Here is a 23,620-nt window from a genome sequence, read left to right on the forward strand (position 1 = left end):
TGACAGAATATATACAGTGAGTGTATTGGGGTTCAAGTAATGCATGAAATAAGTATTTGCACTAAAGGAAATCATTTAGGAAGAACCACAATAGAGAAAAAATGTGCTATTATTTGCGCTGAACGGTCGACGGCGTTTCGATCCTCTGATTCAGGATCATCTTCAGGACCGGGTTGTTGAGTTAAAAGACGGTGCTGTACAGAGGGGGCAAAAAAAGAAAGGGTGGGGGTAAGGGGGAGCACGTGTGGCGCAGGAAGCAGCAGGTAGCCAAGGGGCGCTGGACCTCCAGGAAGAGGCAGGGAAGAGGGGAAAAAAAGTTACTGGGAAGGGAAGGGAGAGGGCACCAGGATCAGAGAGGTGCAAGACCGCAGTATGAACGGATGATGCTTTTGTGTGCGGGGGGGGGGGGGGAAAGATAGAAAATTCGGGAGTGATAGGGGTAGAGGAAAAACGTAGGTGCCCAGGAGTGTGAAAGGAGGGGAACGAGGCAAGAGGCTCATGTGAAATAGTTAGAGGACCATGGAGGTGAAGGTAGAGTGGAAACATGGGACGAGAGGACAAGAATAAATTAGAAATAAACGGTATGGGCATACAACGAGATCCGTATGGGTCAGCATGGGGTAGATCACGTAACCGGGAACAAATCGCAGGGACCGGGGAGCGCGGAGGGAGGGGAGCAAACAAGGTGGAAGAGAAAACATGAGCAGGCAGGGGGCTAAACAAAGCGGTGAGTTCGGGTCATGAAATGGCAGAGGGCCATGGAAGTAAATACCTGTATTGGTAAAAACTGGATGTGCCACCATGGGGTGGATCACGTCAATTAGAACAAATCTGGAAAAAAGGGGGGAAAAAGAGGGAATCCGAAAGGGCAGGGAAGAGAAGGACAAAATAACGGGGGAAGTGCATCACTGGGAATACCTGGGAGGAGAGGAGAAGGAAGCATCGGTGAATCCAATTTGGTAGGAACGATCGCATCGATGATCGAGCGGTCTGAGACAACGGCCGTGTCAGGGGTAGAACATCGGCGGGACAGGAGGTGGAAAAATCCTCGGGGGTCCGCAGTGCTAATCGGTAGTTAATCCCTTGAGAAAAAAACATAGAGGGTCAGCGGGAGTCCTAGAACGGGATGGAAGGAGAGGAGGGTGGCGATATCAAGAGACTTACTAGGTAGCAGGGTGGACTGAATCCCGGTGGCAGCAAGGGCGTGGGAGAAGCAGCTCCTCGTACGGCGTGTGAATCGGTAGTCTGGAGACCACCAATGGGGAGTAAAAATAGGGCCGTCACATAGGGGATCACGTGAGCGCGGTGCAAAGAGGGCGGGGCTAAGAGACAAGGCGATGGCAGTGGAAAAAGGACTAGAACACGGGGGAGACAGAGAAAGGAGACGAGAGAAAAGAAATGAGTGAGGATATCAAAAATAATGAATATGAAAATGAAAATATAAACCACTTTTAAATAGCGGGGTGTGAAATGGGCATACGAAAGGAAGCATGTCTCATGCGGGGTAACGCGAGGGTTGCCGGTAGGGTGGGAGGCGGAGGGGGGGAGGAAGGGGGGGCTGTGAATACAGTATGGAAACAGTGGGGAGGGTTATAATGAAAAATAGAACACATTTCACAACGGTGGTTCAGAGGAATCTCAGAGTAAAACATAGAACATGAATTGCAGTTTGAGGGAGAGAGGCAGAAGAATAGGAGATTCATAGTAGAATGGTGCTATTCCATTCATCAATAGTGTTGAGGCCTGTGTGAACAGAGTTGCAAGTAGCGATCCATTTGCATTCACACTTGTTATGGAGTGCCTTCATATCACCCCCTCTCATTGGTAGTGTGGGTTGCTCTATCACTTGCCAAGTGATGTCTGTTTCGCAGTGTTTTTTTTTTAATGTAATGAGCAACCAGGGGTGATGTAAGGACTTTGCAGTGAATTCTACTTTTGTGTTGGATTATCCTTTGTTTGACCTTTTGGGTGGTTTGTCCGATGTAAATGAGGTCGCAAGGACAGCGGATGGCATAAATGACGTTTTGAGACCTACAGTTGGCGAGCGTCTTGAGTTTGTAAGTTTGGTTGTTGGTTTTGAACTCTTTGGTATTGACTGTAAGGTCACAAACAACACAGGCTTGGCATTTGTAGTGTCCGATGGCAGGAGGTAGGCCCCAAGCGGATGTAATGGTGTTTTTTGGGGCGGCTTCGGTGGGCCATGTAATGGCATGCACCAAATGAGTAGCAAGATTGCTGCCTCGTTAGTAAGAAAAGAGTGAGGTCTCCTCAAATGTTTTGAATGGTCGTAGTATTCTCCAATTGTGTTTGATGATTTTGCTAACTTTGTTGCTGCAGGGACTAAATTTGGAGACAAACGGAATAAGAGTCATGTTTTTTTTAGGTTGTGGTGTTAGAAGATGTTCTCGATGGCAATACCAGGCTCTTTTGCGGGCTTTTGTCACGAGACGTTTGGGATAGCCTCTGTCTAGGAGTTTTTGGATTAAGATGTCTGATTCCCTAAAGTAGTCTTTGCGCCATTTACAGTTTCTGCGGATGCGTAGGAATTGGCCATAGGGAAGGCCATCTCGGAGACCGCGTGGGTGATAGCTTGAGTATTGGAGCAGAGTATTTCTTTCAGAAGGTTTTCTGTATAGACATGTGCCAATTTTGTCATCTTCTGCGTGTATTATGACATCCAGTAAAGGCAGGTCATTGGGCCTAGACTCGTGGGTGAATGTGAGATGGGTCTGAGATTGATTAATCCATTGGATGAAATCCTCAAGGGTTTGGGCAGGGCCTTTCCAAAGGAGGAGGACATCATCGATGTAGCGTCGCCAGAGAGAGATGTGATGAATGAAAGGGTTTTGGGTGCTGAGAATATGAGTCATTTCCAGGTTGTAGACGAAAAGGATGGCAAAATTGGGAGCGAAACAGGCACCCATAGAGACGCCCTTAATTTGGAGGTAGAAAGTGTCGCGATAAAGAAAATAGTTATTTTCTAATGCAACTTGGAGTAGATCCATGATAAACTCGGTAGGTATTAAGGTAGGTCTAGGTCTGGTTTCAAAGAAGGATTTAATGACTTGAAGACCTTCATTGTGGGGAATGTTGGTGTATAGTGATTCGATGTCTAAACCAACCATCAGATCAGTTTTGGTGTTAAAGGGTCTGTCTTCGATGGTACAGATAAGGTATATGGTGTCTTTGATTAATGTTTCTGTAGATGGGACGAACTCTTTGATGATGGCGTCGATATATTTACCCAAGGGTTCAAGGATGGAGCCACACCCAGAAACGATAGGGCGTCCTGGTGGGTTGGTCTTGTCTTTGTGGATCTTGGGAAGGATGTATAGGACCGGTGTGCGTGGGTTGGGGTTATTGAGGAAGGTGTATTCTTTCTGAGTAATGATATTTTGTGATTTGGCTTGTCCTGTAATAAGTTGGATTTTCGTACGGAGGTCTGGTAGGGGGTCCTTAGTAAGTGGTCGGTAATGAAGAGTGTTGGAAAGTTGTCGTTTGATTTCCAGGTCGCATTTATCAGTGTTCATGACCACGATACCACCACCTTTGTCAGGTGGTTTAATTATGAGGCCGTTTTTTTTCTTTAGGTCGAGCAAAGCTTGTTTTTCTGAGAAGGGTAAGTTGTGAGGAACAAATTCGAATTCCTGTTGCAGAATTTTAACCTCTCAAAGAACGGCCCGTTCGAAGGAGAGGATCTCAGGAGGGATACAGGAGGAAGGGGGGATTGAAAGTGGAGGGGGGATGAAACCGTGGTGTAGTGGGCAAAGAGGTTTGTGGTTTATCTGATAAGAATTGTTTGAGTCTAATTCTTCTAAAAAATAGTAATAGGTTGGATTGTAGATCCAGAAAGTTGGTTCATGCAGTGGGCACGAAACTCAGGCCTCGACTGAGAAGGGTGGTCTCATCATGGAAAAGGATGTGGTTGAAGATTGAAGATGGGTATGGATGGAGGGTCCATGGGGATGGAGCAAGGTGTTTGCTCAATGACTGTAACGCCCTGAACGTCTCAGGATCGTTTAACAGACACGACAATGAGGACGCAACCACTTGTGAAGGGTTAGTTCTTTTAATGAAGGCAAATAAAATACAAAGAACAAACAAAAGTTATAGTCACTGGAATCCTCCAGGCTAAGTACGTTACCAGCCCACAGCACGGATGGTCCTAACCGTCCTCTGCATATACGCCGATCCCGGCGTATGCCAACAGAGGGCAGAAATGAAATGGCCGACAATGCCAATCGGTGGGCTGTGAGGGGCACGAAGAGTGTTGGGGAGAATCGAGGAGTCAGGGAAACACCCAGCCGGGGTCTCTACCTGAAGGGAGCAGCCGCTCAACCTCTTCCTCAGACTGCACCGGGACGCGGAGTCACCTCCTGGTGATGTGTCACCGATACCCCAATCACAAGCAAGAAGACTGAACCGAGAGCAGCCGCTCGATCGATCCTGTGGACTTCCGAGTCTGTAACGCGGCAAACACCTCCTGGTGTGCGTTACAGCTGGCAGTCCCTGTGTCTCTGGTCGGGCTGGGAGTTACGACTCCAACCAGCAAAAGCGCCACTGCGCTTGGACTCAGCCGAGTCAAAAAGCGAAGCTCAATGGTTGACCGGTAGAGCTTCCGGGTCCTTCACAGGTGACGATGGGGCAAGACACGGCCCAGGGAGTAACGACTCGACCTACCTCCGTTCTTGCCTTACTGGAGCACCACTCCGGAACACTGCTCTTCACGAAGCAGGTACGTCGGTGTAAACACAATATCCGACAGCCTTGTACCTCCCGGTTCCTCCCTTTATAGGGAGTGTTTTCCTTGAGTTATGTAACAGCTCTCCTGTTTACATAAGGGCGTGTTTTCCTTGAGTTATGTAACAGCTCTCCTGTTTACATAAGGGCGTGTTTCCCTTGAGTTATGTAACAGCTCTCCTGTTTACATAAGGGCGTGTTTCCCTTGAGTTATGTAGCAGCTCTCCTGTTTACATAACCTCTCAACCGCTAAGCATCCTGGGAGATGTAGTCCGTTTTCGCTGGTTACCGTTTTCCTCCCCTCGTATGACAGGAATTCTTGACAATGACTTGGGTGTTTATCATTGGTAGTATCTGTTGCGTGTTTGTCTCCTGAGAATGGAGTTTGGTATTGGCGGTTGCCCCGTGATCGGGACAACGGGCGGCCCCATCCACGGCCGCGTCCTAAAAAACCTTGTGGTAATAGTTTCTCCTCCTTGCTAATGTCATGGATATGCATTTATAATTGTCCTGTTTAATCATACCAGTTGAGAACTGTTGTCCTTTATTTCTGTAGATTGATGCTGGCTTGGACCTGGACTGGTTTGGACCCGGCGCCCCATTTCCTTTAACTTTCTTTATTTGGGCTTCAATTGTAGTTTGGAACAAGCATTTGCAATGCAATAGGTCTCGCATTTGCGAAACTTTCAGCTACTGGCATTGTAAATGACAAAGCTTTTATCTATGTGTTGATTTTAAAAACAGGTAAATACAAGGCAATGTCATTTACATGCCAATAGCATAAAATTTCGAAAATGAGAGACCTATTGCATTGCAAATGCTTGTTTTCTGGGTTGATGAGTCTGAGGCCAGAATTTGGTTTCCAGCGCCGTGATTCCCTCCGGTGTGAAAACTGCGCTATAGAAAGCGCCCAAACTTAACTCTCTTTGCTTCAGTCACAAGCCTGCACTTAGATTAATTCAACGTCATGTCACACTTGACAGGGGTGCAGTCTCACTATGATGATGACGTATTTCACGAGTGCTCAGTGTAGATGCGCAGATCTGTGCTAGGCTATCAGAATAACCGCTTATGCAAATGGGTTTCATTTACATTAACTGAATAGCTATTTACTTCCGGTGGATATCCTGAAAACATGAAAAGGGCTCCGTCTGCCGGCTCCTCGTTGGTGTATCTATATGACATTTATGGTTCCATGGTCAGGGAGTAGAAAATAGCCTCGGAGGGACGTGGGGTTCACAGGCCATATTTAAAGGTCATTGAACAGCATTCGTGCGGCCTCAGACCAGTGGTGGTCCGTGCACCCGCACAGACCACGATCACACCCAGGTTGGAAACTTTAAAAAGGTGAAACACTTGTTTTTTGCATGTACATCAATAAAAGATGAATATCAATTATAACATTCGAATAATGCGAGTTTTGTCAGTGATAAATATATTTATACAGTCTTTGAGTCTCTAGTGAAATAACATTAGTATGAAGAAGACACAGCAGTCTTTCCCTGCACCCAGACGTCCCCCAGTGCAAGGCTCTGTTATCATCCCTGCTCGGTGCTATCTGCACTCGACTCATAAGCCTTGAATGGGTAGAAGTAACCAGTACATAGGTCAGTGGCGGGAAGGGCCAGTCCCGGGCACTTGGGTACTGACTGCAGGGTCTTAGATGCAGCTCACCCCCGCACTGGTCGGGTCCTTTCTGGGGTGCTGCTCCCAACTTCCGGTGGATTCCCCGAGCACGCGAGGAGCCGTGCTCCCGGCAGGCCTACTCTGTTGCCTGCTGAGGGCTGATCTAAAGAGTTAATGCCCGCGCCTGTCAGGACACTGCTGGCAAAAAATCAAAAACATTTCTACCTCAAAACTTCTGGTGAAGGAATTGGAGTCTATTACACGGTGCACATTAATAGCGGCAAAGACAGCAATAATAGGAACTCTGATAGGGCTTGTTAACAGAAGTACGAGGATGTGGTCTCACGGCTAGACCACCGACTATGGAGCTGGGAAGCCAAGGTTCGAGCCTCAGGTTCGACTCCACATCCTGTCATTGTGAGAAAATCACTTAATCTCCCTGTGCCTACGAAAAAAAGAAATGCGTCCTTGAGTAGTAACTGGTGCTCGTGTACAGTGCTCCAATACCTTCGGGCCGAGTTTGCGCTATATAAATATGCAAAAAAAAAAGTATTATTATTATAAATAGGCATTATTATCCTTAATAATAATAATCATCACAATAATAATTAGTATATTTATTTTCTCTATTATTGTTTGTATGATTGTCATTTTTAACACTTCTGCTATCGTGCTGTTTTTGTTCTATTGCTCACGTGGGCAGTAATGGGTTACGAGCTGCACTTTGCCCTCTTTAAAGTGACCCCTTGCACCCTCCCTGCAGCCGCGCCCGACAGGTTTATTCCCTCCACGGTCAGTAAACGATGTTTGCTGCTCACTAAAGCCCTTTATTAGGTCTCGGCTAGCGAAGGCTGCGCTTGCGCAGTCTCGCTCGCGAGATTTAATGACTTGGAGAAGTGGGGCTTGAACCCGCCCCTCTTCTCTCCTCTTCTCCATTGGCTGTCCTCTTAAATGCTGGGCAGCCAGTGGAGAAGTGCTTTGTCTCTCCAAACAAGCACCGTCTTTTTCGGATTCGGGGGTGTGTTTTTTCGATTCTTTCTCTCCTCTGGAATGTAAACATTCCAGCCAATGGCAAGAGGAGAGAAAGAAAAACACGCCCCCGAATCCGAAAACGACGCTGCGTTTCTCTGAGGCATTGGCCTCGGAGAAAGGCAGTGATGTGCTCGTCCTCTCCCCCTGCTCTCGGCTCCCTCGGTGCTCCTGTGTCCGGCTGCTGCTCTGGTCTCCTCCCCCTGTCCTCTCCGGAGCTCATGGGTGGCACTATCTACCAGGGCAGTCCTCTGTTCCCTCGTGTGCCCCTTCCCAGGGCAGCTCCTGAGGCCCCGCCATTAAAGTCAACAAAACAAATCCTTGATTGATTGATTGACTCAATTTAACTACGTCATCAAATAATTCATCTTGGCTTCAGAACAGCTCAAGAGAATAAATGAAACCCATTCCGCCGGGGGCCTGGATGGGTTCTCTACGTTTCTTCACGGAGTTTGTCTTCCAGGAATTGCTTTCTCAGCCGCATTCCCTCGAGCAGCTGCGCAAGGCAAGGACTTTGCATGCTCAATAGGTGCCCGGCCCCCTCCACTGCCCAAATAAATATTATCATGGAAAAAAAATTAGCTTCAAAGCGGGGCGCATACCGTAAACACATTCTCCGTGTAGGCTTCCGAGCCGCGAACATATGCTGCAGTTGGCAGCAGTCGAGTCCACGCCATGAAGTGGCGCGCTTCGCGCTCACCCACCCCTCGCAGAACACCCACTCGCATCTTTGAGGAGGAAATATGCGACATAGACAGGCATGTGTCTATGTTATATTTTATATACATATTTCCCAGCTGAGCAGAAGGAATCTTCCCCTAGTTTTGGTTAGCGAATCTGTGTTCGTACACTGCTGCTAGCAAACGGAGCCTAATTATTGTGTCAATACACTCGGAGGGGGTGTTGGCTGCCTCGGTTGTTCTGAGAGCTTCCAGCTCTGACGTCTCCTCGAGCAGCTCCAGTTTCCCCTGTGCCGCGTCATTTGACGCCCTAGGCCTAGTGGGAAGAAAAAGGTGGGGTGAAAAAGCTGGGGTGGGGCTTGGGAGGCTCTAAATGGGGTTTGGCCAAAGAAGCACAATTAGGGGTCTTTTCCGCGAGTCGTGGTCTATGCAATATGAAGGGTGTGGCTTAAAATGTGTTTAAAGAATTCTTGCTCGACACGGGATTCTATGAGGGTGTCACCAAATCCATCATTTGGTGCCTCTCTGTGATTCTTATGTTATTGCATCACATATATCCCACAACTATCGATAGGCACCTAAAACAAGCCCGACCTATTCGTTGTGCAGTACAAAATAAATGAGTAACAGACATGATTTTGTTGTGAATAATCAGAATAGAAAATGTTTCAGTTCTGAAAACATGAGACTGTGAATCAAACACTACTGAAATCTGTGGAAAAGTGGTAGTGGTCTACGGCATGTCTCAATCGCTGCCGCCGTTCTCTTCATACCACTCTCGTCTGCAATCTCTCATTCTGTTATCCACCTACACCCTTACTACAAATGTTTCTGAAGACAGCCATCTGTGCATCTCACTCATCATCTCCTTCCTCTTCATTACTGTTTTTAGGTCTTGGCTAGCGAAGGCTGGTGGGGAAGTGCGCCAAACCTGGAGGTACTGCAATACCTGGTTGATGGGTGAATTGGAAAACAAAATGTATACGACGGCTTTGTGTTCACGAATGTGGTCTTTTTAAACCATACTGCTTACGTTTTGTAAGCATATAAGCAGTGGACATTGAAATGGGTCCTTTCTGGGCCCTGTAGTTTTCAGGCAAAAATACTCGTTGATTTCTGCATTATGACTGTAAAAGCGTTAAGTTCACCATGTTGTTTCTGCATACATTTTACATGCTTTATTTAATTTTTCATTCCCTATGAGTGTTTGCTTTTTCCAGGATGTTGTTTCTTTTTCTTTTAGACAGCATGTTGCTCTTGCCTAGTGCGTAATTTGAATCGAGTCGCATCCAGTTGTTTATAGCAGGTCAAATTTTGCCCAAAATAAACATTTCTGCTAATTCGACCAGAATGCTTCCACGTTAAAATACTGATAGCGGCCATCTTGGATTGGAGCATTTTTATGGTCAAGGCCGTACTTGCACCCATTTTTTTGAATTGTAACACTTTCTCAATTAGTTTGACATCTCTTTCTATGCTGTCAGTATCGCATAGAGGTTGATGGACAATATCTCAAGCGGAGAATGACCACACAACGCGTGCTTGCTTCCCTGATGGCCAGACTCAGCAACGTGAGGTCTTACCAATGTGCTTTGCTGTTAGCTGCTTTTGCTGCTCTGCCCTATGGCAAACGAAAAGGGTAGGAATGCACTATATCTATCAGATACGACGCATTCCTGTCCTTTTCCCCTGCACTGGCACATTATGGGCTGCTGTGTGCCAAGACACGTACCTTTGTACCATGGTGCAAGGGTGCCTGCGTTAAGGGGATGATTATTTTTGTGCAGGAAGGAAACCTGCACAAAAATAGGTCTCGCATTTGAGAGAGATTAAGCTATTGACATTGTAAATAACAATGCCGTTTCTTTAAATGTTTTAAAAACAAAAACATAAACAAAAATAATGTCATGAGCAATGCCAATAGCTCTAACTTTAACAATGCCGAGACCATTGCATTGTAAATGCTTGTTCAATAGGTAAGGGAAATGACGCTTTATGACCCCCCTCGGGATGTCACCAATATCATGGTGCAGCGAGGGGGGCGTCTGTCTCTCTCTCGCTGCCTGTCAGAACAGTTACTTCATAAATGTATATTTGGGGTGTACTGGAACAAGGGATGTGAAATGTAGAAATACGAACTCGGAAAAAATGCTTTTTTTTTTCAAACAAAACATGAAGTAGCTGTCATTTAAAACCAACCCGAAAAGGGGCATAATGCGGGGGTCTCCTAGCCCCCCGTTTGAGATACATTTAATTCCAAGCGCTTAGAAGTGCTGCAACTAGGAACTGACGATGTACACAAGAAAAATGCAAACACAGGACGGGGTTGAGTGAGGCACTGCGCCCCCATGAACCCCAAAATGCAGAGACTGTCGGAGCGAAAACCACTCATCTCACCGGAACTCTTCAGTTTGCTGGTGAAACTGTTGCAGCAAGCAGCGCCTTGAAAAGAGCGGACAGCGGGGGGACCCGGGCTTTCGTTTCCGCTGTTTTAAATATTTGAAAATACAACCATATACAACGGCAGAAACGTGGATCCGCAAATAGTTCGGTTTATTTCCTTCACACAGTCCTAGTCATTTTATTCTGGAAATATCTTTCCAATGCAGCTTCTAAAGTCGGGATTGGAAACTTCTTTTATTTGCAGCTCCCTGCAGCAATTTAGTTCTCGATAAAGAAGATACAAATTATTTTAACAATGTATTAGAAGCGAGACCCTTTTTTTCAACAATGCAAACGAAATATACAAACAACCAAACGAGATTACAAGGGGAAAAGACAACAGCGATATTTCGTTTTTAAAAATTAACTCATTCGAAACTGTCCAAACCCCCACCCTTTAAGCAGAACACTTTATGTGCAAAGACACCCATAAGAAAGGCAAAGTGAAACCTGGATAAAAAACCTAGATACCTAGAGACGGCTGACGCCAATCAGGGTCCTGGGAGCTACCGAGATGATCTGGAGCCGACAGGGGGCGGGAGGGAAGGAAAGCGAAAGCGCGCCATTCGCTGCGCTGTGCTGAAACGCCGAGGGAGGGAGTGTAAGTCAAAGTGTGCCATGCGCACACTGTGCTGAAACGCCGTGAGCCCTACGCGTGCACATCGTCTGTCCAAGCAGGCACAGTGAGCAGGAGACAGGGAGGCAACAAAACATGCCTCCCTCCCAATGAAAATCACGCATTTAGGCCCAGCGCCAATTAGAAGCATGGGTGGAGCTTCCACCCCCGCTTCGGAAGAGAAATCGACGACAATAGATCTCGACAAGCGTGCAGCGCATGCACTGCGTCGCTAGGCGAGACCTAAAAAGCAAAGAGTTGGAGAGTCGCTCTTATCATAGGTATACAATGTTGTTAATTCTCAGGAATGATACAGAAAGCGGATATGGATTAGCCAGACTTATTGAGGGATGTGGTTGCCGGCTGAAAGAGTTAGACCATACTCTAGCTGGTTAATCAGGGCTCACAGAAATGTATCACTCTTTGATTTACAGGCCTATATGACTTTAATACAGTCATGCTCGCTCTTTGTGCACTTTGATTCTCAAATTGCTTTTTTGGTCTCTTTCCCTAGCTCTATTTTTGCAGGAAAATGAGACCCTGATGCTTGTGCACGTCGATTTTCCTTTGCTGCTTTTAATGAAAGTTTCTGATGTTTAAGTGTGCTTTCGAACAACTTGTTTTTGGCCAAGAGTTTATGGATCTGCTGTTGCTAATTGTTTGTGCCCAGGAAGCTTTTGAGATCTTCTTGCATTTTTTTCCCAGGCAGCTAGCAGATTCAGCAGATCCCATCTACTTTGTGGGTCAGTCTGCTTCCAGCGCTTATATTTTTCCGGGACAAGATCCGACCTCAAAGCATATCCAACATCATGTAGTCTATGAAAAGCATAGGTTGGTGGGTGACAAAATGCAGCCTTATCAAACTTAAACAAAAAAAAGGATTATTTATACTAAGTTTGCGCATTCTTAAATATTAAAAAAGAATGGGGTTGCCTAATCAGCAGACAATAAAATAAACTCATCCAGTTATTTCTTGGGGTCTGTGAGGTTGGGGGGTCTTAACTTATCTCAAATCCTCCTCCCCATCTGTAAAAGAAATGCACTGGCCCCAGATTGCGCATCAGTGCTTGTGTCAATCCCATGATACCAAATGTACAACAGTACTTTGCAAAGTGAGCAACAACACACCTCGCAGTTGAGTGATCTGCAGTACCTGAAATAAAGGAGTGTAGGTCTGGCTGGAGTGATTTAAACTGGTTGATGTAGTACTCTCGTTGTTCCTCGGTTATCCTCCAGGGGTCATCGAAATAATTATTGCTGGCATCCTGGACTTCTCGTTCAACTGAAAATGACTGCAAAGACAAGGAAATAGAATATCAGGTAACTCGAAGAAGAGAGACTTAAAACGGCAAACAGAAGTAGGCCTTAGACCTTCACAATGATTGAGAATGTGTACTAACAGCAGTAACCTGACGCCCAAGGGCAGACAACTGCAATCAATTACACGCGAATGGATAACAACAACAACAGCAGCCACATGAATGCAGGACAACAGAGATTTATTAGGATTATTAAAAGAAGCATTTAGCTCTGCAAAATCAAAGCAAGCAAGAACTGTCTCAGACATCTAAGAGTAGGGGCATGTGCGGACTGTAATATTTAATGAGAAACCCTAAACTGGTCGGTTGAATACTATGAGCAGAAAATGCATTCTATTAGTTTATTATTATATGCCCGCAACAACACACCCTAAACTATATTCTCATAGCTCTGGTGTGTGTCACTAGCAGTGCCAAAGTCTATAGGTTTGGCTTTGTCAATGCATTGTTTTGTAATGGATTTTGTAAACCTTTACTGTAGAGGAAGCTGCTGGCCTTCGTCAACTGGAAATAAAATGGCTAAAATCAAAAATAGTGCTTTGTTCTTCATGCATAAATTGCCATAGTAGTTCCTAGCATTGAAGGGAACTACTTTGTGTGTGGATGTGCTCCATGTAAAAGGGAAGAATGCGGTCACTCATAGTACATTTATCCAAGGGCTGAATTATGCTGGCCCATGCTGCATGCTGTAGTAGGCACAAGATAAATGTGAATGATACAATAACAGACCAGTGGATGAAGAGAGCAGGCTGAAAGCCTGTGTAGGTAAGCACATTGCACAGAAAATGTTAGCAAAATCAAAAAGTCAGACCTGTTAATAATTACAAAAAAAGTTTTAGTGAGGTCAAAATATTATTCCAGAAATTATTTACAGATTCGGTGTTTGCACTGAAAAAACTTTATCTGTAACAATGGTTTTTCGAGGTGGATATTTTCTACAACCACTTATTTGTTGGACTATCACACATACATTCCAGGTTGGGGGGTGGGGGTCTCCTGCTCCAAGGTCTCCAAGGCGCCTCTCATATAGGAAAGACTATGGGGCACCTGCACTAGAGAATGTTGTGCTCACTTGCACAGGAGACACATTCTGTTTGCGTTTCTTGGCCTATAGTCTCAAGCATTTAGGGACGCACACACCTACCAAGTTGATAGTACAAACCACTAAGAATACTTAAATATCATGACCACAATGGAGGTGCATAATATCACTTTGTTGGGTTGTTTTGCGTGGATACTAGCTCCTGAGGTTACCGTGTCCTGGAACTCGCAGGAAAGCTCCTTACTTAAACCCATAATCACATATGCTTATCATAAATTTGACCTTCGTCTTGATACCCAAACTGGCATCAAGCACATGCTCAGAATCACCACCACTTTTTGCACTACAGTCTTGGTCCCACTACCAGGATTCGCATGTTGTGCATGGTCAGAACTGCTACCTTTTCCTAATTATCTGACATTTGTTCAGGTTTCAAATAGGTAAACAAATTCCTCTCTTCTAGCAAACCGCGGCCGAATATTTAGACTAGGAAAATTTATTTCGGCTATAACTGGCAGTAAACACAAGTTCCATCAGGTTTCCGCCAACCTCTTCAGCTTTAAATCAGACTACAAGATCAGCTCTAAATGTGCTGTTCCATTAAGATTACACTCATCTTTAAATCAAACTTTTTAATCCACTTAGTACCCTTGAAAAATATGAAAAGGTGTGCACGACACGCAAAAAGGATGGGGAGAACGTTTTTTAAACTTAATGGCTAAAATGTACCAATGGATCAATAGCCACAACACCTTTTTAACAAAGCCAGTGATACGCCACTATCGGAATTATACTTGTTTCTTCAAAGAAAGCAAGGAACCCAGGTTTCATCACTGACGACTCCTTATCATCTATAAATTCATCTGGCACAGTGGTAACAGTCTGTAACTGTAAACTCCGGATAATAAATACAACCTTACAATGTATGCCATCACAAGTTAAATAAAAATAGCAGCCTAAATTCATTAGTAGCAAACTACTAAAAATCTATGGGCCCAAACAACCCACTTAGTCACAAGATTACAAACAAGCGTTGTCAATGGCTACCAGTCTTTTGGCTTTGTCAATGCTTGTTTTGTTTTCAAGGTTTCTGCAAAGCCTTGCTGTTGGGCCCTAATCAATCTAAAAAATGGACTAAAAGCAAAAAAGCATTTAGCCTCAAAAACACACATTGTTATAGCAGTCCCTGGCACTGAAAGAAACTACTTTGCTCCTTGTGTGTCACAACCCCCTCATGTGCCCTTTGTTTAGTGGGCCTAGTGAGCAGTGGTCATGTTGCTTTACCCCTGTGGCATTTTATGGCACGCTGTGATCACTTGCTGGAGTTTCCCCTAGACCACTGATTCTGTTACCCTTGATTCAGTATAGTGTAATTCCCCAAACCACAAGTGTCCTTTACCCGTGACTATGTGTTGTGTTATACTGCAGCGCCTTATGGCGTGCCGTAAATCCATGCCAGAGTTTCACTAATCCCTCTGATTCCATTACGCTTGAGCTTGCAAGTATTCCCTGAACACGTAAACCAATGGCTTGCCTTGCTTCCGCTGTTACGCGGGTCTTAAAGTGTTACACCTTCTGCAGGTTAAAACAAACCAAAACATTTGTTTCCTGTTGATTGATTCCATTCGTTAGTTTGCACCTGCTCTTCCTGTAAGGTTAAAGCCAGTGTACTAACACGCGTTTCCTTCAGGAGTCTTGGAGAGCCTTCCAGATTGCCAGGTGCGCCACACAATCCTGTTATATCAATTTGACTATGAACTTGTAATATAAACCACACCCAAAACCGAGTCCCTTGCTTGGTCGACGCTCCCTGCGGACCAAAATTCCTGCCTACCAACTCACCTGAAGAATCTACCTGACCTGGGTAGCGCACTTCTCAGCTGAAGCTCAAAGCTCTTCCGGTGATTCCTTGGAACCAGCTCCCTCAACGCATCCTTTGTCTCTGCCTCCTGTTCAGCTACTCCAGTTTCTCTGTGACATCCTGAGTCAAGAATTCAAGAACTTCTTTGAACTTAGGACAAGGTAAAGTACAAGGCTAAATACTTGATATCAGGTTAGTGTGCACTACCCTTTAATAGGAGTTAGCAGGCCAGAGTAGCGGTGTCTTCCAGACTATAGACTTGGCTTCAAGTTTACTCTCAGCGACACCCCTCCATTTCACCTTAATTGTGATTGGTTTGGACTCTTACTGCAACCTTGGCCTTTGAACTGTGTTTATACAAGTACTTAGAGACTTTGCTCTGTGTTTCTCTGATGAACAGTTGTACCTAGAGAATTCTCCTCAGAGCGTTTGATTAATGTGTGATCCATGTACTGAGATCAATGTTCGTAGTCTACCTTGAGAGTGTCATACGCCAACCTGTGTGGCTAGTTTTACCTTCGTAGTGTCCTACTCCAATCTGTGTTCCTAGTGTACTTTGGGAGTGCCAGAAACTCCAACCCATGTTTCAAGTGTAACCTTAGAAGTGCCAGAAACTCCAACCCATGTTTCCAGTGTAACCTTGAGAGTGCCAGAAACTCCAACCCTTGTTTCGAGTGTAACCTTAGGAGTGCCAGTAACTCCAACCCATTTTGCAAGTTTTATCCTGGGAGTGTCAGAGGCTCTAATCAGTATTTTGAGTTCATCCCAAGGATCTCCGAGATTCCTATCTGTGACCCTGGTTATCCTACTTTCATGCCGTACTGTAGAAGAAGCATGTAAGTAAATTTTAATAAAGTTAATGCAATCACAATGTATAAGAATGCCTGCTAGTGTACAGATGGTAATTGTCTTTTCTTGTTTCTAGTGCATTGCATCTTCACAAAACCATATATTCCTACCTTCGCGAACTTAGAAGGTCTCAGGAGCGGCACATCCTGTTAAGCAGTGTGCATCGCCGCAGAACAGATCCAGTTCCGCAAGTCTCTCTTTTCTTATTTTGTCCCTACCCCTCTCCCTCCTCAGAACAGTGTGTTATTTAGGAGTCTCATCCCTGGATCTCACGCTTTTCTGAGAGGGATAGGAGGTCCAGCATCGGATCCAGGGTCGTCCCTACAGGTGAGTGCATGACATTGTGAAATTGCCAAATGCCATCACTCATAGTGAAGCTACACAATGGCTGAAGTGGGCTGATCCCTTGCCCAAAGGTGTACACTTAGTGGGTGGAAGAAAATGTGAATGACACAATAACTGACCAATGAATGAAGAGGGCTGGCTGAAAGTCCCTATAAGGAAGTATATTGTAGATATGACTTTTTTGTAAAAAAAAAACGAATGGCCGTCTAGTGAAAATAAATAGTGAAATCCATCTTTCCTACTCTAATGAACTTCAATTGGCTCCCGGAATATCCAGGTATAATTTAATGTAGGATGGAGTATTGCACAAAAGTTTCCCTAAATGGAAAAAATAACACTTATCAACAGAGCTAAACTCACTCTCCTCCACTTACTTCCCTACAACACACCTCATTTTCATAAGCAGCAACTGCTTTTTAGCCCTTGAAACGCCCATATCATAAACAACCTCCCCACATTCTATTGATCTAGTCTAGCCCGTCAATAAGCAGAGAAAATGGTGAAGCGTCTTGTAGCAATGAAAGTTGCTGGGAGTGCTATCCATAAAAACAGGACCTAGACAGAGTGCCACCTTTGGCCTAGTGGTTAAGGTCGCACACTCTCATTCTGAAGGTTAAGTGCTCAAGACTCACTGCCCTATCGAGCTTTTACAGGTGTCCTAATCCAGAATTTGACACTTGCCTGAAAGCAGGTGACAGTGAGAACATCACTTAATCTCACCGTGCCTAAAATAGCTGAAATGTAATGTAATTATTGTATCAAATGTAAAAAAACGTGTAATCCAAATATGTAAAATCCTCCCTAGATGTACACCTGTGATCGCTCAGCACACTTCACAAAGTACAGCGCTCCACACACACACAATCACAAACTCCCTGTTGCATACCAGCTTGGTTTGCGCTGCATGAATATCAATACACACAAATAATCATTCTGATGTCATAATTGAAGATGACGCTCATATTAATCAACCTGAATGTTGATTGGTCGAGTGAAAGCTAAAAAAAGATCAGAAGAGCTTTGACATAGCAACACACTAAGCAATTTGGATTTGTAAAACAACAATGGCATGACCATTAGATTTACACCTCAGCCAGTCACTAAGCATTTTGCAAGAGAAATCTGATGTGTTGTAAAGAAAGCAATGGGAAATCATGCGTGTGCCTTTTACTGAAGTTCCCCATGAGGGGGGAGAAACTAGAGACTGACTTGAAATTTCTAGAAGGTAAATCTGTATCCTATGCCCTGTTAGATGACAAATACCGTTAACATTCTAATGTATATTCAAAGTTTGAGATTGGGTATCAAGTGCACACAGGATACCATCAATCCTGGGGACTCTGACATTGGAAGCGGGGAAGGATCAAAACTGGTTTAGGATGAACCACAAATACATAAGGGAGAGCATGAAGTGAATAACAGCAGCAATCTTTGGAGAGGTTGTTGATGAATGCTGGGTCTGACTGGGATATAAAGACAGGCCTAGGCACCAAACAAATACTGGCCCACCCTCTCAAATTATGGTGCAAGACTTTTCATGAAGCAGTGTTTTCTAGCCCCTGACCAGTGCACTTTTAGGAATATCAGTGACAAGGGTTTCAAATTAAAGCACATTGGGAAAATAATATTGAGCAAAAATGGGTGGGGTATTAAGGTATCTTTAAAGTATCTTTACAAGGCTTATGAAATTATCCACTGTAGGAAATTGGGAGAAAATGAGTGGCAAATAGTGCACTTCAAGACAAAGCCAAAACATTGTCCAGCCCGAGGAAGAGAAAGAAGGACTGGGTAAGCATGCATCAAAGTGTGTGTCGTGTCCCTTAAACCTGCTCGCCAGTATGTAGGCCTCTCTTGTACTATAACTCCCTTCAATCACTAACTTCAATTTTAAAAGTAGTAATGCACAGCCCTCAAAGAAGCCACCAAACCCTAGCCGCAAAACCTTCCCTAACTGGTGGAGCAGCTTAACTGGGCTCCGCCCTTACACGTCACTTATTTACGTTGATTTATGTAGATGAACATTTCTTTATTTCATGTGTTCTAATTTTCTAATAAACAAGAGGGACTTCAAATGTATTACTGATATACTCCATGCAAAACGTAGTGTTCTCCTTTAACGGGTGCATACGAATGTTCACTAGAAATGTAGTTCTCGTTTAGAATTATATGAATGTTTAAAAATTATAATTCACAATTATACGTAATCATGATTTGTTCTATGTGATGTTTCAAATGTGTATTAATTGTAATGTGCGTCCACATATATTCAAATATTAAGTGCACTATAACTGCTGTGCTAAATTAGCATAACCAAGGGCCTGAACCCTCAGAAATTAAATGTTCAACTTTCACCTGAGAAGTGTTTTGCTTGAATGTTCTCTCTTATGCAGGTTACAGGCTAGAGTGAGCCATTGTTTATCTGTAGCGATAGTAAGGTAAGGGAGGGATTTCTTGGCAAGAAGATGTGTTGAAGAGGTGGGAGACAAGTTTTCAAAAGAGACGCTCAAGGACAATCGAATGTGCTCCATTGAAAGTGTGGTAAGAGAGCTGGATGTAACTAAATTCTACCTAGGATGATGGGAATCTCCTGGAAATTAAGAAAGTTGATTATCTTGAATACTTTGTGTTGTAAGTTAGAGAGCAGAGATCTTTAGAATTTCATGAGGTACAGACCTGTTATACGATTCCTCTCACTGTGTAGCTTTGTGCTATACTCTCTAGACTTGGGTTAGTTTTACGAAAGACTAAATCATGCTGAAACCTGTTTCTTGCTTCCCATAGTCTACCATGGCTTCCCCGAAGTTAGTATAGAGTAGGATAAGCTAGATGTTATTAGAAATACTAATGACTAGATCGAATTCTGCAAATAAACTTTCAGATTGTCCTTCTCATTTTCTGATTCGCAGCCACTGAGTTTTTGGTGTACTTTCCATTATTTAGACTGAATTTCATCAGGAGTTTTGGATTCATTCTTGTGATACTATATTTTCTACAATATGCTTCTGAAACTCATCTATTTCAGTTTTTTTCTGACTCTGTAATAAAACCCTTTAACTTTCTTCAGTAGTCCTAGCCTTACTGTGTGACTAGTTTGTTACACTGTTATTGTAATATGCAGTGTATGTTTACTCCCTCTTACCTCTCAGGCAACTAATAAAAGATTCACTGACCAAGGAGGGGAAATATCACCAGGTTTAGAGCGTTCTCACTGGAATAGCCCACATTGACATCTTGGGTCAGTTGTTCTAACATTGCCCTACCATCAGACAAGCCAGCACATGCATGAACACTAGTCATTCATAGAAAGATTCATAGGCACCCATTGGGTTGTATTTAGATAATTATCCTAAGAACTAGGTAGATAAGTAATCTCTGGTATCTGAGGACTTACAAGTAAGTAGCCATTTAAGTGATCAATGCAGCATGACCGATTCAGTTCTTTTAGGTCACTGACAATTTTAATTGGAAGTCAACAAGTAAAACATGCCCAAGGGAAAGTCTCTAGTACTTAATTGCATTTTACATTACTCCTAGCCCTGTTTTCCCTTCTCCCAGTCATAACAATATGAAGTGAGTCCCATCTCTATGACAGGAATCCAGAGTAAGGTGAAAAATTCAGCCACACCTTTGGCTGCCAATAACCATAAAGAGAAGGGCCTCCCCTGTATTCTCCTGGGAATACACAGGCCCACAATGGCTATGTAACTGGGAGGGGGATAAGGCGGAAAGAATTAGAGAAGAACCATCTCCTAAGAACAGCGAAAGGAAGAAGAGGTCTTAGGCAGTAAAACAAAGGATCAGCACACAGCAAAATCCTAGCCGGAAAGATAGACAAGGGTTTGAAGTGATTATGCCATACCCCAGGGTGGAGTCATAGGATGTGAAATCGGACAATTTATGGGAAGCCACTGTAAAGTGATGAAACTGGAAGTTTGCCAAACTCCAACCCACTCCAAGTGCTGCTAAAGGCTTTAATTGCTGCCTGAAATTATTAGACACATATTTATTCACGACATATCTACCCCACAACAAATGTAAGACAGGAAAGGCATATGAAAGAGGATAAATATCCTTAGAAGAACTCAACCTTTGATAAACTGCCCATTACTAGGAATAAGATTGGCAAGTGGAAGGACGTCTAGACAGTTGTAGCTACTCACCTCCTTCCTTAGTGATCGGGCACAAATAGTGAAAATAGGTCAATTTCACTCGGCTCCCAACCATCTGCTATGTGGAGTCCCGTAAGGCTCCTCCCTGAGCCTAACCCTTTTCAATATTTATGTCGCCCCACTGGTTAGGGTTGTCAGATCCTTTGGATTGGGGGTGTTGTCCTTTGCTGACGACACGCAAATCATGGTGTCTATTACCCACAGCATTAGGGAATCTGCCACTAACTTCAAAAGCTGTATGCAGGCAGTCGCCTCTTGGATGGTTGAGAATGATCTTAAACTCAACGGGGACAAAACAGAGGTCCTGATCTTTGGAAACCAACAGAATGTCTTGTCCAATGATTGGGGGCCAGATACGCTTGGCTCTTGTCCTTGCCCTGTATCCCACGGAAAAAATCTAGGTGTCATAGTGGATAACTCTCACTCTCTGAGCCCTCAGATTGATAGAACGGTGTCCACCTGCTTTGGGATTTATTAGGATTCTCAGGAAAATCTCCCATTTCCTCTATTTCGCCTCCCGAAAGCAGGCAGTTATTGCCTTAGTGCTGTCCAGATTGGACTACTGTAATGCCCTCTATTTGGGCATTAACAAGGGCCTGGTTCATCGTTTGCAGCTGGTGCAGAATGCAGCAGCCAGGCTGGTGATGGATCTTCCTAAATACCACTCAGTCTCGACTTCAGTCACAAAGCTGCATTGGCTCCCTTTAAAACAAAGAATTCTGTTCAAGGCTCTCTGTCTTACTCACAAGGCCTTCCATTAACTAGGTACAGATGGCATTAAATGGCTTTTTCGGCACTATGTTCCCACTAAACAGCTTAGATCAGCCAGTAAAAATCTGCTGGCAGTCCCCAGGTTTAAGAGAGTCAGATGGGGAGGCAGAGCCTTCTCCATCACCACTGCTAGGCTCTGGATTTCCCTCCCTGCCGATATTTCTGGACAAGTGTCTCATTCTCTCTTCCGCAAGGCTCTGAAGACCTGGCTCTTTACAGGTACATCAGTCTGAGCCTTACTTCTATTTCTGTCTGACAGCCCCTCCTGCAGCGCCTTGATGCCTTTGGGCTAAGTTTGCGCTTTAGAAGACTAATATTCATTCATTCATTCATTGTATTGTTTGTGCACGGTGTAATGGAAGTCCCTGACTATGAAGCCCAGCCCTCTTCATCTCCAAACTAATACGACAAGATTTTGGCACAGTACTACCCTATGAGATTGGAGCAGAGGTGGAAGAAGTGGCAGTCTCCGAATAGCATGGGAGGCTAGCTCCTGAAAGGGAGAAATCCATACCCATCTGGAACTGAAGTGGACTACTACAATCACCAGCAGTGGTTCCTTCCATATGCTAGCCAGTATTTGAGGATAAGTAGAATTGGAGGAAATTAATACACAGTCTTCTGTGGCTAAGTAGAGGAGAGGAAGTCAATTCCTTGTTTCAAGAAACAGGAACATTTCTTTGTAGCTACAGCATTTTCCCTGAAGACACATACTTCCTATCTCCTAAACTTCCTGCAAATAACCCTGAAGACTTGAGGGTGGGTGGTCAGTTCCTGGTACCTGAAAAAAATCTGACCCAGTGTGTCTGATTGAGTTTTGCTGGAACCTGAATGTGAACTGCCTTCAGAGATATCCCGCCAAACACCCCAGTTGGTACTCCAAGAGACCTAGAGATGGAGATCTTGTTCTGTTTTTCCCTGGTGGCTTTTGTAGACTATTGTTTCCATGTTGATGTAAAGGACAAGAACCAACTTCTTTTTAATTAGTTGCAAGAAGGTTATGAGAGATTTTGGGGTGCTGCCACCTCTCTCCAATTGGAGAGCATCTGACTATCCAAAAGAGACTTGGGTGCCTTGGATAGATAGAGTTCAGGCCCAGAGTGACTTCCCAACCCAAATCAGTGGGATCTGTTGTTGCTACTTCTGGTAGAGGGGGTTGTAGCTGTCTTCCTTTCAAAATATGTGAAAGATGTAACCACCTTGCTAAATGGAGTGAAGAAGAGGATGTATTGGGAGGTGGATGTTGAACTGGTGGGACTCCTAGCTCCAATGATTCAGTAGATGTGATGGGAAAGTGCATATATGAAATCTGGACCACAGAATATTAAAGACGCACAAACGCAAATGTTCTTGAACAATTGTGAATTATTCACTGGCCCTGAATCTCTGGATAAGAACTTGCACAGCAGTTTATGAAGTTTCATCACTATGTCCAGATGAAGGCAGACCCACCCCAAATCACTTCTGAATCTTGCTCTTATAAAGATTCTGTCCTGAGCTAAGATGAGATTAGATTTCGTCATATGAAGTAGCCAATCATACAATCGTAAACATGAGGATACATTCTGTTAGGTACATTCTACTGATACCACGGATGAACCCAGAAGCAACCAATCATCCAGATAGGGAAAAAGAGTCACACCCTATTGGTGTAACAGCGAGAAAATGGGTGCAGTGAAAACTCTAGAGGCCAATTTGAGGCTGAAAGGTAAAATGTTGAACTGAAAATGAAGGGTTGGTATGGCAAATCTGAGGTAACACCAGGAACTTCAACCAATTATAACATGCAGGTAAGCATCCATCAGATCCAAGGTTATACCTGGAGCTACTAGGGGAATTATCAGCCGCAGAGTTTCTAGCTTGAATGGACACTGTGTAACCCACCTGTTCACATGCTTGAGGTCTGTCACTAGATTCAAAACTCTTGAAGCTTTGGACACCAGAAAGAATATTGAATGTAACTCTCACCCGTTTGGTTCCATAGGACGGGCATGATGGCATTCTAGTCCAATAATTCTCATAGGGTGTTCTCTAGTGCAAGTCTCCTGAGCTGGATGCAATGTCATAACAACTCCTGTTCCCTGAGGAGAATGGCATAACAGGACCACACAACATTCAGAACTTGTTTGTC

At 44.2% G+C, this 23,620-nt stretch overlaps 1 protein-coding gene across 4 annotated transcripts in view; it reads right to left on the reverse strand.

The window, feature by feature from the left end:
* The window catches only part of REPS2 (RALBP1 associated Eps domain containing 2), an 856,334-nt gene that overhangs the window by 360,286 nt on the left and 472,428 nt on the right, over positions 1-23,620 (reverse strand). For all 4 annotated transcript variants that reach the window (XM_085622671.1, XM_085622668.1, XM_085622669.1 and 1 more), the window contains one exon: positions 12,287-12,425. In XM_085622671.1, the coding sequence (XP_085478797.1) occupies positions 12,287-12,425 (139 nt within the window). The remainder of the gene's footprint in view (positions 1-12,286; positions 12,426-23,620) is intronic.

This window comes from Triturus cristatus, chromosome 8, assembly GCF_964204655.1.
Source record: "Triturus cristatus chromosome 8, aTriCri1.1, whole genome shotgun sequence".
NCBI lineage: Eukaryota > Metazoa > Chordata > Amphibia > Caudata > Salamandridae > Triturus > Triturus cristatus.